The sequence below is a fragment of the Anas platyrhynchos genome, chromosome 11, assembly GCF_047663525.1.
Source record: "Anas platyrhynchos isolate ZD024472 breed Pekin duck chromosome 11, IASCAAS_PekinDuck_T2T, whole genome shotgun sequence".
Taxonomy (NCBI): domain Eukaryota; kingdom Metazoa; phylum Chordata; class Aves; order Anseriformes; family Anatidae; genus Anas; species Anas platyrhynchos.
The window spans coordinates 10796304-10810772 of record NC_092597.1 but is presented as its reverse complement, the minus strand read 5'-3'; the positions used below and the strand labels follow the sequence as shown (position 1 = coordinate 10810772).

At 40.3% G+C, this 14469-nt stretch overlaps 1 protein-coding gene across 4 annotated transcripts in view; it reads right to left on the bottom strand.

Annotated features, from left to right (window-relative positions):
• Positions 1-13929, bottom strand: part of RAB8B (RAB8B, member RAS oncogene family) — a 28560-nt gene extending 14631 nt beyond the window's left edge. For 2 of the 4 annotated variants that reach the window (XR_011811875.1, XM_027466055.3), the window contains exon 1: positions 13687-13925. Coding sequence is in view for 3 of the 4 variants with exons in the window: in XM_027466055.3 (XP_027321856.1) it covers positions 13687-13810 (124 nt within the window). In the remaining variant the exon portion in view is untranslated. Of the gene's footprint in view, positions 1-13686 lie in introns of all 4 variants that reach the window. The other 2 variants (XM_027466057.3, XM_027466056.3) reach the window with 1 other exon arrangement.
• Between the last annotated feature and the right edge of the window lie 540 nt (positions 13930-14469).

The window sequence follows — 14469 nt, the reverse complement described above, 5'->3', positions numbered from 1 at the left end:
TTTGCCCCCTTACTCTTCCAAATGGTACCCATCAGTTCTATGATTGATTTGGAAGACTGATTTTAAGTGGTGGGGAGCAGAGAGAAGGAATTAATTCAGAAGAGCTTAATATCTCTTAAGGCTTAGAGGGATCATCAAATTAATTTATGAAGCAAGGACAAGATTTCCAAACAGACTAGCATTTTAATTATGCTATTTTAACTTTTGCATATCTAAACCTTTACTATAATACAACTCAAATTGAGATCGCTCAAATTGCACTGTCTGACTGATTCTTGAATCCCAGGGCAGTCTCCTTCCCTAGTTAATCTGATTTGAAGTTAATGGCCCATTTTTCTTTCACTGGATCTTAAACAACTACTTGATATCTAAACATAATCTGTAGAAGACACTTTTTTTCCCCCCCCTTCTCCTTTCTCCTCTTTTCTGAAGTGTAATTTAAATGGCAATTATCAAGAGTATCTTAACTGGGAGAATGCTGTTTCTAGCTTCATTAATTTATCCACAGCTTAAACAGGAAGCACTGGAAATAAGCTACAATATTTTTATTTTAATTTACTATAATAGCATTTGAACATGAAATACAGACATTCATTAACTACTTGACTTTCATTCTTCTCGCATGTGATATTAATATTTTAATATCCTGAAAATACTAAGTTTCAACTTTCAAATATTGATGTGCTATGGATACACAGTCTGGCCCATTAGTTAGAATGCACATTATCAGCAGAAACAGAACATCAGCACTTTTAAAACCATATGAAATTAATTGCATTGATTTAAAATGCTAAGACTATTGCCATAATCATAGTTTCTAAAGATTCACTAGTGTATGTACAGGCAGAAAGATCTTTTCATTAACCTGCATTCTTCCAAAAAATAGCATAGGTATGATGCCTATTCACAAAAAAAGAAACCTTACAGTACGGAACAGAAGTTTGGAAAGTGTTTCCATTCTACATGTATGTTTAATGGAATTTTGTGTCTTGTTGTAAAGATTTTTCTAAATAGGTGCAACACCTGCTGAAATCACACTTAATTGTATTTATGTCTGAAAATGAATGACCTTGACTTTCTTTTTGGCCTCAATGGTGATAAAAGCACAAATACAAGTGTTGTTATTTGTCGTTGTTTTGCTTTTTTTTCTTTCTGTAAAGAGTATTGTATCATGGACAGCAAGTTAAATGAGTTTAAAAGGGCTCATTTATGTCTGGGCCTGAAGTCTTAGCATTGAGAATAACAACAGTCGGGAAAAGTAGGTTCAGAGACTATCACAGTTTCAAGATACACATACTGTAAACTACTGAAACTAAGACACATCAGTGTAAAGAGTAAGAGACTCCTACAGGGATGGTTTTCTGAAAAAGTGAGCTTACACTGCAGTTAGGTATCTATGTGCACCAGTCCATGCCTTGCACGGAGTGGTTTCTTGTGGTTAGTCATTTCCCTTACAGCACCAACAAGATTTATACAACCACTCCTTTGATCACTTCTAAAATTCAGGATATGCCCAAAAAATAGCTTCTCAGAACTTAAGACTTCTAGTAGGAACTTTACCAAAATTCTTCCTGAATAAAGACAAATTTCAAAGCTAAAAGAAAAGCAAAGCAGAAAGCCATAAATATCTGTCACAATACAAAGAAGTTTAACAAATGCAACTGCAACTTTTTAAGAGGCTAAAATGAACTAGAAACTGAAGTTTCTTTTGTTCTTTCCCTTCAGTAACAGGAAGTGGTGAGCTGCACACATTCATAGAGCAAGCCTAGTGACATGTGCTACCACTTCCTGCTAAGGACACTTGCATGGCCGAGTATGAACAACATTTTGGTTACAGAGTTAAATTTAAATTATGCCACATAAAACATTTGAATGGCATTTTAAAAGTAATTATTGACAGAGGAGAATTTCCTTTATCAAACAATTCTTACTTTGTACATAATCACATAGTGGGATACAAGAGCTTGAAACGATGCTCGGGTTTAATAAATAATAATTAATTTGATTGCAAAAGATCACAGAAATCCCAGTTTTAAAATGCAATACCCAATGGTCTTCTATCCAAAAGCATGAAAACGCCCAGAATCATTTGGATGTACATCTGAAATTGTTTCATAAGTTTCTACAAAATACAGACCTAGACTCCTTCTTCGGATGCAAAGGCAAACAGGATAATTCCCTTTAATGGCCAAAGTAGAACTGCCACACAAAACAGCCTGATACCAGTATTTCCACCTAGCAAGTCCATAGATATTAGACACGGACTGAAGAACATCTATTGCAGGAATCACAAGCTTCCAGTTGGCAGGGAGGTCTGAGTTGAGAGCTGAATCATGTTTTAGTTTGGACTATAGCTGCTTGCATTTCCACTGTAGCATGGGTTTAGAATAGGGTTTACTGCTCTTCCAAATCATTTTCAGATCCTTGCTAACTACAGACCAGGGATGCATCTTCTCACTTTACTGAAGATGAACGTATTTTCTTCCACAACTTCCAACAAAACTGTCAAGAATACGTTCACACAACAAGAAACTTGTGCACTACGAAGAGTCAGTATCATTAGTGCCATACAAAGACTTGCACGCAAAAACAGGAGAGTTGCTTGTTGCCGCATTTACCTTGAATCACTATGCAAAGCTCGTAGTGGTACCAGTGGTTTTCTACTGCAAACCTGTATGATGCAATTCTTGCAAGACTTTGAGAATGGTCTGAGCAGAGGCGCTGAAACAGTTTATTATGCTACTTTAGTTTCTGGAGCAGCAGCTTACTCTCAAGGCATAACTGTTACTCCTGCTCTCCCCTCAGTTGACTTTAACCTGACAGAGTTAACGTTTCAGGTTTTTCAGTGCTACAGGAGCAGTTTGTGCTGGGTCCACACTACAACTTTTCCCTGTGTTGCACCACTGTTTGGGCTTACAGATTTTGTTTTGTTTCTTCTGTTAAAAAAAAGTCTTGCAGAAAATGCTCCAACATAACGAAACCAAAACAAAGTATTCTGGCTGGAGAAAGTTAACTATTAAAACCAGCAAATAATTTCTGCAGGTAAAGGCTTCTTTGGTCTTCAGTCTGCTTACAAAGAAGGCAGTGGAAGGGTCATATTCTTGAATTATACAAGCCGTTAAAAGACAGGAAAAAAAAAAAAAGAATCAACAAGCACACCCAAATACTGTGAAAAAAAAAACAATTTAGTAGCCATTAGCTGTATATTAGCTACACATTATTGGCTACATAGTAGCCATTAGGTACATATTAGAATCCTTCCTTTTATCTATATTACATAGTTATCCAGTATTTTAGCTTAATTTGACATGCAGTTTGCAGTGCTGGACCTCACACATCAGAAAGCTACATCAGTTGACAATTCTTGTCGATTTGAACTCAAGTTTAATTAATAGGTTTCCTATCTCACTCAGTCCATATAGTCTGTATATTTATGTCAACTAACTTATTTTGGGTGTGCAGCTATAGTAACAAATTAGCCAGGAAATTAAACCATGCAGGGTGCAAATAAATGTCAATCTGTGATAGCATACAGTAGACTGTATATCTACTACAGTACAGTATTTCTCCATCTCTGACAAAGCAAGATGCAACTTATAAAAAAAAAAACAACAAAGTATAGCAATTAAAAAGTTGTTTTGTTTTTTTTTAATATCCAAAAAAAGGGAATTTAAAAATAAAGGTGATTTAAAGAGGTGAAGGTCTTCTTTTGGCAAGAATTGGCAAAGCAGCAGTGAAAAATTAATACATGGCTTGCTTGCTAGAAAGAGTCTCATTTCAGACTGTCAAAGAATGTACCACACTAACAAATCTTATTTACCCCACTAAAAACTAAGAGACCTACCTTGCATGATGAGCATGTAATAAAAAAAAAACAACAAAAACAACACTCTCTTAAATAAGTTACCATCCTACTTATCTTGTCTTACTCTTCTGAAGTAAGAGCAGAAGTAGTAAAAAACAAAAACCTAAAAGGAAATTAGATTTTTAGAAAAAGATTTTTCCTATGGCTGTGACACTTATCACCGTTGGACACAGGTCACAGTCAAAATGAGTTCATTGTAAGACAGCAAAAGGAGTCAAGGTACAAAGTCTCCTTATCCTTTTTGAGCATTAGACCAACTGGAATTTACACATCAACTTTCAAGCTGAGCTTTCTCCAGCTACACAGTGACTACGTTGCATAGATGAACATCCGAACCAGTTAGCTGTAGGAAGTACCAGCAGGGATTGCTATTTTCTGTTCTCAGCAGTAGGTTTGGGATTAAATGCACAACTTTTTTTTTTTTTTTTTTTTAAAGTGGTGTTTTCAAGGGATTGTTTGAATGTTTTATTGCAATACATCAGTGCACTCTCTAAGTCTATAAAGCCTCAGAAAGTTGCATTCGTATTAGATATTTCTTGAAGGATTTCAGTAAACCTAAGAAATGACCAAGTGAGAAATAAGATCAGAGTATAAAAGGCAGGGTGGGGAACACTTGCAACATACCAGTGTGTCATGCAGCCTAATGCAAAAGAACAAAGTCTAATCATTTTGAACTTGAACATTTGGCTTTAGTCCCTAGTAACATCTGCAAGGCATTTTCAGATGATCTCAGCAATGTCTGTATTGCTATGTCAATTAAAGACGCAGTAGTCTTTTATTGCAACCATTGAAAAATATACCAGATTGACCTTCACCCTGGTGCGTTGCTGATTGTTAATGTTTTGAGAAGTTGTAAGATTATCTTAGAATTACACACAAGTGCAACCAGTTTTGCTCATCCTTCCACAATTTCAGAGGACAAATCTGTATTTCATTCCTTCTAAACAGCCCATAAGAATCCAGAAAATACTAACAAATTCAGAGAATCCTTTGGGTTAGCTGGCATTTCTTAATCTCATTGTTCACCTCCGCAAAGAATTTGATACTGCTTTCCTACCCAAAGATTACAGAAGTGTCTAACATCTTTAAATATTTTACCACAGTAAGGTTCTTAAAGGAAACTTTAACCACTACACTGGTAAAATAAATATATCCAAATGGCTCAAGGAGGTAAGGCAATGAAGAATGGAGGTGGCACGCATGCATAGCATACAGTGGTTTGTTGCTCATAGGCACCTAAAACTTATTACCAAAATCTGATTCTCATAATATTAAGCAAACTGCAGCTTCTTTCAGCGTGCACCTCCTCAGCTGCAGTACAGCTACCACACAGCTTCATTTAAGATAAATTACTTGTTATTAAAAAAAAGCAACAGGACATTCAGAAAACAACTTTTAATTATCAAATTAGGCCAACCTACACTTCAGAACAGTTTTTTGTGGTTTTTTATTTTTTTTGAAAGTTCAGCAACCTATAGCATAAACTGATTATCATACCAAGAATTGAATCCAGTGCTCTTCGGCCACTTGTTTGTAACACTGCTCCTATGAGCTCAGCCACCACAACAGTGCATTCAAATGCTAGAAGATCCTGCAAAGTCAAATTCTGTATTCAAAATTCTGAAAAGAGAATATATAGCCTGCTTTGAGCAACCTTTGAATTGGATGATTTTAAACACCAAGAATACTTGGTTGAACTTTAAAACCATAAAATAACATAGCAGAAAGAAATTTATTACTGCTGTATACAAGAAAAATTAACAGATTTCCACGAGAGCTTTAGAAGGGTTGGGTCTATGAAGTGTGTAAAATCTAGTCTATATCTACTACTTATTCAGTGTAAAATAAACTACAGTCGGTGATAACTCAGTTTCATCTAAAATTGTTCTGACAGATTAAAATTGTCCTATGATACAGACAGCAAAGTTTGTTTATTTTAAGGATTATTTATAGACTGACTCTAAGAGGAATGCACTAACTGAGCTGCTTCAAAAACATATTCCTTTCAGGCCAATATGCAACTGGAGAACAGCAAATATTTAAAACCTACCAAAGGGCTCGAGCTGAGGCTAAAGTGTTACAGCTAGTTGAAACTAGGGTAGGTGCTGCCACTGAAGAGTGATGACCAAATCCTTTCCTATTGTGGTCAGGTTTCTTTTTATCTGGGTAAATTCCGTAATTCAGCTTACCACCATCTATAATTGCAACTGATGGCATATATTAAAAGAACAGGTTTCACACCGTCACAGCTCTCATCTTCTGAGCACCAGATCACAGATACCACTGAATCAATCATGGAATTAAAGCCCTTGTTAATACAGACCAAAAAGTGGCCTTCAAGTAGCTTCCAAGCAGCTCCCATGGATCACACACCAGGATATCACCTGACAAGCAGCAGCTCCATGCTTGCACAGGAATTGCTCTAAAGTCCACTCTCGAGCAATGGCTAGCTACAGAACAGAAATGGCTGCAGTGATCTGCCAAGGACTCTGCCCCACGCTGACTTAACCTCTAATGCAGCAATGGAAGATGTATTTCAAACTGGAAAGAAAAATGCCCTCAAAACAGGAAAAAGATGATCCCAAATCTCCTGCCAGTAAGTCAGGTAAGTTTGTAGATGTAGAAATCATACAAAATGCCTTATTGAACCAAGATGACTCTAACTAAATAATAACAACAAAATCTCTTTTCATCGAAAAGTTGGCATCTTAAGCATCCCAGAGATTCAATAAACTCCCTATTGAAATAAATAAAAAAAAAAATTAGGCAATCTAATAGTATCCTTGCCACCGTGATTTAAAGTTCATTATTCACTATTCATACACTGTTTCAGTTGTTATAAGAACAGGCCGAGAAGGTGAGATTTGTTTTTTTTCCAGTAACTTTTGTGTCTAGGTGTATCTATATAACTATCCAGTGAGAAATTGAGAAGCTGCTTCTTTTTGGAAAAAAAAAAAACAACTGTTAGGTTTGACAACTTCCACTCGATCCAAATATCTACTGTGATCGACTATCTTGAGCAAGGTCAACATCTGGGACCATACCAATACATAACATATGGATGTCACCAGCAACATAAACTGGTGATAACGAAGCTTCCTAATATAGGAAAAGGAGGTAGGAAAAGGAAGCAACACAAATCAGGCCAAAAGACAAAGCAGAAGGTTTAAAGTTACTAAAGTTAATTTTATAAAGATGGCCCTCTTAACAGACTTTGGAACCTGTCTTTTTTTTTTTTTTCTTTTTTCTTTTAAATAAGATGTTTTCTTAACCCCCTGCTTTTATGCAGGTTTACTGCATGAGGATTTTGTTGTTGTTGTTCGGGAAGCAAAAGACATGGGGGAAAGAAGGGCTGCTTTATTTCCTTATTCATGTAGGCAGTTAAATAGGCCTTTTTGAAAGGCTCTTACTACCTAAATTAACAGGCAAAACCACCTAACTTATTAATGAAGGCCATACTTGTCTTTCTAGCCCATTACAATATGCTTTCTGTACATTATGCAAGGTTCCTTTAATGGCCACTTCACCTCCTTTTCCCACACTGGATATTCTAAGTACTCCTCTACAGTCACTTCTGCTAAGCCAGAGAAGTTCTCCCAGCCAGCAGTTACTCTGACTTACCCCTTCCTCCCATGCTTGGGATGACGCAGACACCTTACTTCATCTTTGATTCCATAAGAAGTCCCACCATACAGACAAATTCACTTTCATTAAATGAAAGCTATTTCTCTCTGGCAGATGAAAGAAAGGAGGTGTTTTTGTTTTTTGTTTTTTTACCATGTGTGTAGGGGGTGGTGGTAGTATGTGTTCCCTGGCTGGTAGCCAGCTTAGCTTTCCCGAATTTCTTAGACTAAACTTGTTCTTCCTAAAGTGCAGGTTTGGTGCCTGACTGCTATTAGTGACCACTGTTCCTCACACATATTGCCATACATACATGAGAATGCAACTAACATTCTGCATCAGTTTTGTTTGTTTGTTTTTTCCCTGTGGTGCCCAAAAGAGTAGGGTTTGTACAACAGCAGGCCAAGTAATACAGATCATCTTAAGCTTGCTTGACTGTTTGTTCTCCTGAGCAGAGGATAAGTCTTCTAAGCATGCGGTACTTCAGTTTTATTAGACTGTACATAGTTTAAAAGCAAAGTGTCACAGCTTACATTTCAGAGGAAAGCTCACTATAAACCACAAGATTAAACTGATATTAGATGCAATTGCTGGTCAAAAAATGTTAAAGAGGTACTAAATTACCTCCCACTGAAACACCAGCTGGAACAGGAAGTTGCTATCTCAAGTTTTGAGTTGCAAGTCAGGCAACTAAAAGCCTCTGGATCAACCCTGCTCATACAAAATCTTTATACAGAACAACTCTATTGAAGTTAGTATTATTCACAGTTCATTCACATTAGAAAAGGATCAGATCCATTTTATAGATCTACAGTCACCTTGATGAACCGGACATTCAAGATACCACAACATATTATTAAAGGTGAAAAAACAGAATATTACTGGAAATCACGCTTGTTTGCAATTCAATCATAAAACATGAAATAAAGCATCATTACAAAAACTGCCTGTATTCTACATCATGTTAGGAATTTCCATTAAATTCTGAAAGAAGTCAGAATTACTTCTAGTAAGGGATGCCCTCTTGCAGAAGGACTAGGAAGTCCTTGAAAAAACATTTCCCAAACAAAAGCTATGTGCCTTCGATACCTCTCTCAAAGCCTGTATCAAACAGTACATTTGTTCCTATAGTCCTTCCATGTTAGTCTGTATGCTTAACTTTGCATTCAAACCAAGTCACAAAAGCAGCTCGAAGTTGCCCTCCTGTCACTCGAATAACCAGATAACACATAACCAAGACAGAGCTCCATCTGCCCAGTAAGTACAGGCAGAGAACAGTTAGACATCTGTCACACTGTTTCACAGTAACATGCAGCAAGAACGCTGCAACAGTATTTTTAATAAAAGCAAAATGATTCCACTCATATTGGCCTGTTGCAGAATACAAAAGGGCAGGCAAGGCAATCTCACTGGCAGATGAAAAACAAAGTCTAAGATGCTTTTTGTTACCATCTTGTTGTTACTATCAGATTTACAGTCAGAAGAGACACAAATTTTAAGGTTTTTAACCTGTGGTATCTCTGACTGCAATGTTGTCTGCTCAACATCAGGCTAACATCTTGCTGATCACCCATCATGTACCGTGCAAACTGAATCATACTTTCAGTTTCACATTTACCTCCACAACGCTGTCTGCCCATATTCCACTACAAGCGCTTGACCTCCTCCTCACACGGTGTTGCAAGGATACCCAGCTATCAAGTCCTGGACATGCACTTCCATTTTGTAGAGCTAAATCACAGCACCAGCTGAGACGCACTAGTCTCACTCACTTCGATTCCCTTATTATAATTACTATTAATAAAGTACCACTGACAACTCCTTCCTGACTTATCCTTCTCTTTGCTTGTCTATCACTGATGTTTGTTTTCTTCCAGAGCTCCTACCATCTGAAGAAGCCTAAAAAGATATGGAATGAAGATGGGAATACGGAAGCCTAATGGGGGTGAAGGGCACCACCAACACACACACGCAAAAAAAAAAAAAAAGAAAACACACCACGACCTCTCTCTTTTCAGTTATTTTTTGTCTATCACACATGTAACTGCAGGGTAGAGTAGAAATACTCAGACATAATTTGACTTGAGTACACTAGAGCAATTTCCATTACACATTACAGACATGGAAATTTCATTGCAAAAGGGAAGTTGATAATTGTGCTTGTCAAAGGATTTTCATCAAAGTGTTATAAGGTCAGCATACACGTGCTTGATTGCTGGAGTAGTGTCCTATTTTGCAAGATGAAGGCTATGGAAAAGTTACTTCTGTAAAATCAACAAGCTGTTTCAACTCTCAGATACAGTACTATCTTGTGTGGGCAACTTCCTGTCAAATACTCGTATTATCTTGGATTAAAAAATAAATACAACAAGTTTTGTTTCAGAGTCAGCAAGGCTTTGTACTAGTCAGAACAACTATCAGCTAAAGGTACAACTTCACGCTTAGAGAAAACTGCTCAAGCAAGAAGTTGAAAGGAATGCAAACAATAAACATTATTTAGAGTGATAATCCCAATTCAGACAGTACTACTTAAATGGCAAGTTAAAATGCACAAAGACTTCCAAATCAATGCTTCTTTTTGTCATACACCCCACTGAAAATACTAACAAAATGCACGTGAGATACTTCAAGATAGATTTTCTGCTTTAGGAGCTGTTAAGTATGAAAATTAGCTGACACAATTGCATTTTACTTTCCATGTAGAACTGTGTAAAAGCAGAAGTTTCCACTCAGGAAGCAAGCTAAATAACATAACCTTACATAGCATATTTCCACTGTATAAGTTTTATCCAGGGATTTGGCCAAACTCTTTTCAGTGGTTTGTGGGGACAAGACAAGGGACAATGGCCACAAAATAGAGCACAGGAAGTTCCGCCCCAACATGCGAAAGAACTTCTTCATGGTAAGGATGACAGCACTGGCACAGGCTGCCCGGGTAGGTTGTGGAGTCTACTTCTCTGGAGATATTCAAGACCCCTCTGGACACCTACCTGGGCAACCTGCTCTAGGGAACCTGCTCTGGCATAGGAGGGTTGGACCCGATGACCCCTTGAGGTCCCTTCCAACCCCTACAATTCTATGATTCTGTGATCCCATGTTAACAGTGAAAAGCTGATCCCCACTAGGGAGCACAGCAGTGTCATGACTTGTCAACCATTACAGAAGTTTTCCTAATAACGTATATGAAAATTGTGAAGTTGCTGAAGGCCAAGGACCTGCAAACCACAGACTTAAAGCAGATCTTTTAGAATAACCAAAAGGATCACCTGAGAGAGAGAGATAGCTGGTTCACTTCTCTTACGGGATGGCAAAGTTTGCTGATGACACCAACTACTCCAGGTACTCAAAACAGACACTCTTGAGCCATAAGGAACTTCAAAAGAAAGCAATCAGTAAATTATAGGTATATGTACATAGCTCTTATATCCTATTCTTCATGCGACTGTTAGCCACAGGATGGGAGTATGGAAAACCTTACTGTCTAAAGCAGTGCGGCCATCATTATAGCATAAACAGCCTTGAGCAGAGTAGCCAAGAGACCCTTTGCAAGACTCCAAGCAACCTACAAGGACTGAGCCTTAAAATTGTGCGTACATGACAGCAGAAGAGAAGGGAATCTGCAGAACACATTGTTCAGCACAACGCAAGTATGCCATGCAACAAGACAGCAATCACAGTTCATTTCTACAGTATGAACACTGAGCCTAAGTAATTTGAGTATTCTACAGTAAGCCAATATTACATTATTTCTCTCCAAATGGAAAGAGGTTCCATTGCTCTGTTAACTGAAACTAACAAACAACAATAAGGGTGGGAAACAGTAAGAAAGGTATTTGGTGCTTAGACATTTTGCAGGCCCTTTCATCATGGCAATAAAGTTTGCTTTAATTTCTAGACAAACTTGCTTCAATATTCTTTCTTACATTTTATCACCATATAGTTAAGAAAAGCCTCTAAATGCTTCACCTCACCTTACTCACAAATACTATTTCAACAGATGATTAAACAAACAAACAAACAATTGTCATCAGCCCACCTCACGCATATGCTTTCTCAGGACTCTAGAGTTAAAGCAACCTCAGTCCTGTTAGAAAAAAGACAGGCACCTCTAAGAGCATATAATATAGTGGGTACTAATTAAAATCACCATGACTGAATATGCATCTTTACAGGAAGCATCATCATATTGTAGAACCCACTTCTAGGATTACTTATAGAAATAATGGCCTAGCAGCTTATACTTCAGGAAGATTCAGTGTACCCAGTTAGGAACGCTAATCTGGAGACCTTAAAGCTTCAACTGGCAGGGGCACAATTGGGAAAAGCATCATATCCCTGTCTCCCCCACACCACAGCTGCCAGTGCTTTACCCACCAAGGAATAAATTCAGAACTGTTAAAAACGGAATTCCCCTAAGCACAGCAGTTGTATTAGTTATGACTGTACAACTGACTAGCATGGACCAGCCAGCATGTACTCCCTCTTTAAAAAGAAAAAGAGAAAGAGCATTTACAAGAACATACAAAGGAGATCTACATGACTGACTTGAAAGTAATACAACCAACATGGGGAACACTGAAAAAAATTAGTGCTTTTATTTAAGCATGTCAGCACTTTGTATGAGCAGTTTCACTGTTTCCTGCCTTGTCAACTTTCCTCTTTGTAGGTCCTTTGCTAAAAAGGAAAGGGATTGAAAGAAACACATTATAAGAATAGGAAAACACAACTGAAATTAAATCACAATCACTACCTACGGAATCATAAGTACACCTCAATTATCAACATCTTTCTTAAAATGAACAGTGTTGATAATAGGACCCTCATAAAAGCAAACATAAAGGACGGAAACAAGAGAACAAACCCTATATTACTGAATAAGTTAAAAAAAAAAAAAAAACAGAATCATATTTGCAGTCCTTGACACTTCAAAGTGAATCAAGTGAGACAGAAAAAGAAACATCAAGAGTCTAAGCAGTTCAAGTAATGACAAGATCACTGAAAACAAGAGGCAGCCATTTATGCTAGCCATCTCTTTCTAAGTAAGAGTCATTTTATACTTTGTACAGAACCACTGTAGGCTTTTTTTGAAAACTATGTTGCATTTATTATGGTTTAAGCCTTTTAAGCGACCACACATAGAGCAAAGTACCTTTTTTTCAGTAAACTGCTACTCAGGCCCTGATTAGCTGGAGTTATTAATACAGCACTTTGAAGATGGTTGCAAAGAGAAGGCAGAGAGAAAAGTTATTTATTTTTGTTTGTTTTGGAAATGTAGAAATTCTGTTCTTGAAGCACTAGAAATGCCAGCCATATCTCACGTAGCCAGTCACATCTGCCTGAATGAAAGTTCACTTCTTCCCCACGCATCAGGTGCTCAGCGCAGTCAAACGTCTAGCGAGGATACAGCAGCACTCGGAACATGAACCAAGTGACACGTTGCTCTATCTCATCTTTAAATCAATTTCCTTATGACAAAGTCTACTCCTTCTCTTAGTGCTATTCTTCCAAGCCAGCCTGACTTTTGCTCTCTTAAATACCAGCAACCTCCCCTGCGTTTTACTGCTTCATCCCCAAAACACCACACTTTGTTTTAAAGAGCAAACTGAACTACATTTGGTTACCCGGACACCTCAAGTTTCCCCGAACTGCAATTTCAATTGAGGACTGGCTCCGAAAACCCTTTTTAAATCGCGCCTCCGTGGAGCAGCAGGAAGAGCGCCGAGCCCCGCAGCAGCACGCCGCGGCGGCCCGTTTCAGAAGCGCTCGGTGTCGCCGAAAGAGCTCAGACAGCTTCTGACCGCTTTTCCCCACCGAACGCGAAACCCGACTCCATTTTTGGCGAGGAGGTGCCCCCCACGCAGCGGCCGAGGAGGCTGCGGGCCGGCGGCACCCCCGCGGCGCTGAGCGGGGCCGGCGCGGCCCCGGCCGTGTCCCCCCCCCCCCCGCCCCGTGCCCGCTCAGCCCGCCCGCGGCTCGGCCCCGCAGCAACAGTTCCTCACCCGCGGCCCGGCTGCTGCCATTTTCTGGCCGCCCTCACGGAAGCGCCGAGCGGCCGGCGCAGGCCCTGCGAGGAGGGCGGCGGGACCGCGACGGAACGGCCACGGCCCCGGCTCCCCGCAGCGGCCGCCCCGGCCCCGGCCCCGCCGCCCCCAACCCCATCCCCATCCCCATCCCACCGCCGCCGGGCGGGGGCCCCTCACCGATGGTGGAGATGAAGGTGGTGTTGAAGGCGTCCTCGGAGAAGCGGAAGAGCAGGCACGTCTTGCCCACGCCCGAGTCGCCGATGAGCAGCAGCTTGAACAGATAGTCGTACGTCTTCGCCATCTTCCCGCGGCGCCGCTTCGCTCCGCTCCGCTCCCCTCGGCTGGGCTGGGCTGGGCTGGGCTGGGCTCGGCGCGGCTCGGCCGGGGCAGCCTCGGGAGGGGCGGGCAGCGCAGCGTGGCCCCGCCCCACCCCGCCCCGCCCGGCCGCCCGTGCAGGGCGGGCAGCGCCGCGGGGGCCGGCGGGAGTTGGAGTCCGGGCGCGGGGCGCCGCTGAGGCGCTGTGGCGGGGGAGCGCCGAGCGGCCGGGTGGGCTCATCCCGCAGGGCGCTGAGCTCTCTGCAAAACCATCTCGAGCTGTAAATGGGGCCAGCGCGTCTGGGCAAGTGGCACAGCGGGTCCTGGCGGAACGCTGCGCTTCGCTCAGATGCCATCGGGCCAGGTGAAAGGCTGAGCGCATGTGGCCTCGACTATTGAGGTGTATTTACGTCCTCTGCTTTAGCAAGTGAGGAAGAAGCTCGTTCAGATAAAAGGAAAAGTATTTTCACAAAGCCTCGTGTAGCACTAGAAGCGTGGTACCCTTTCTAGATGTGACTACAGCATTTGAATAAGCGCTTTTCTCCATTTTTTTTTCCACTGACAATTCTCTCGGTGTGAGGCAGCCTCATTATGTATTTATTACAATGTGTTTCTCACAGGGTGTCACAAGGCACTATAAAAATA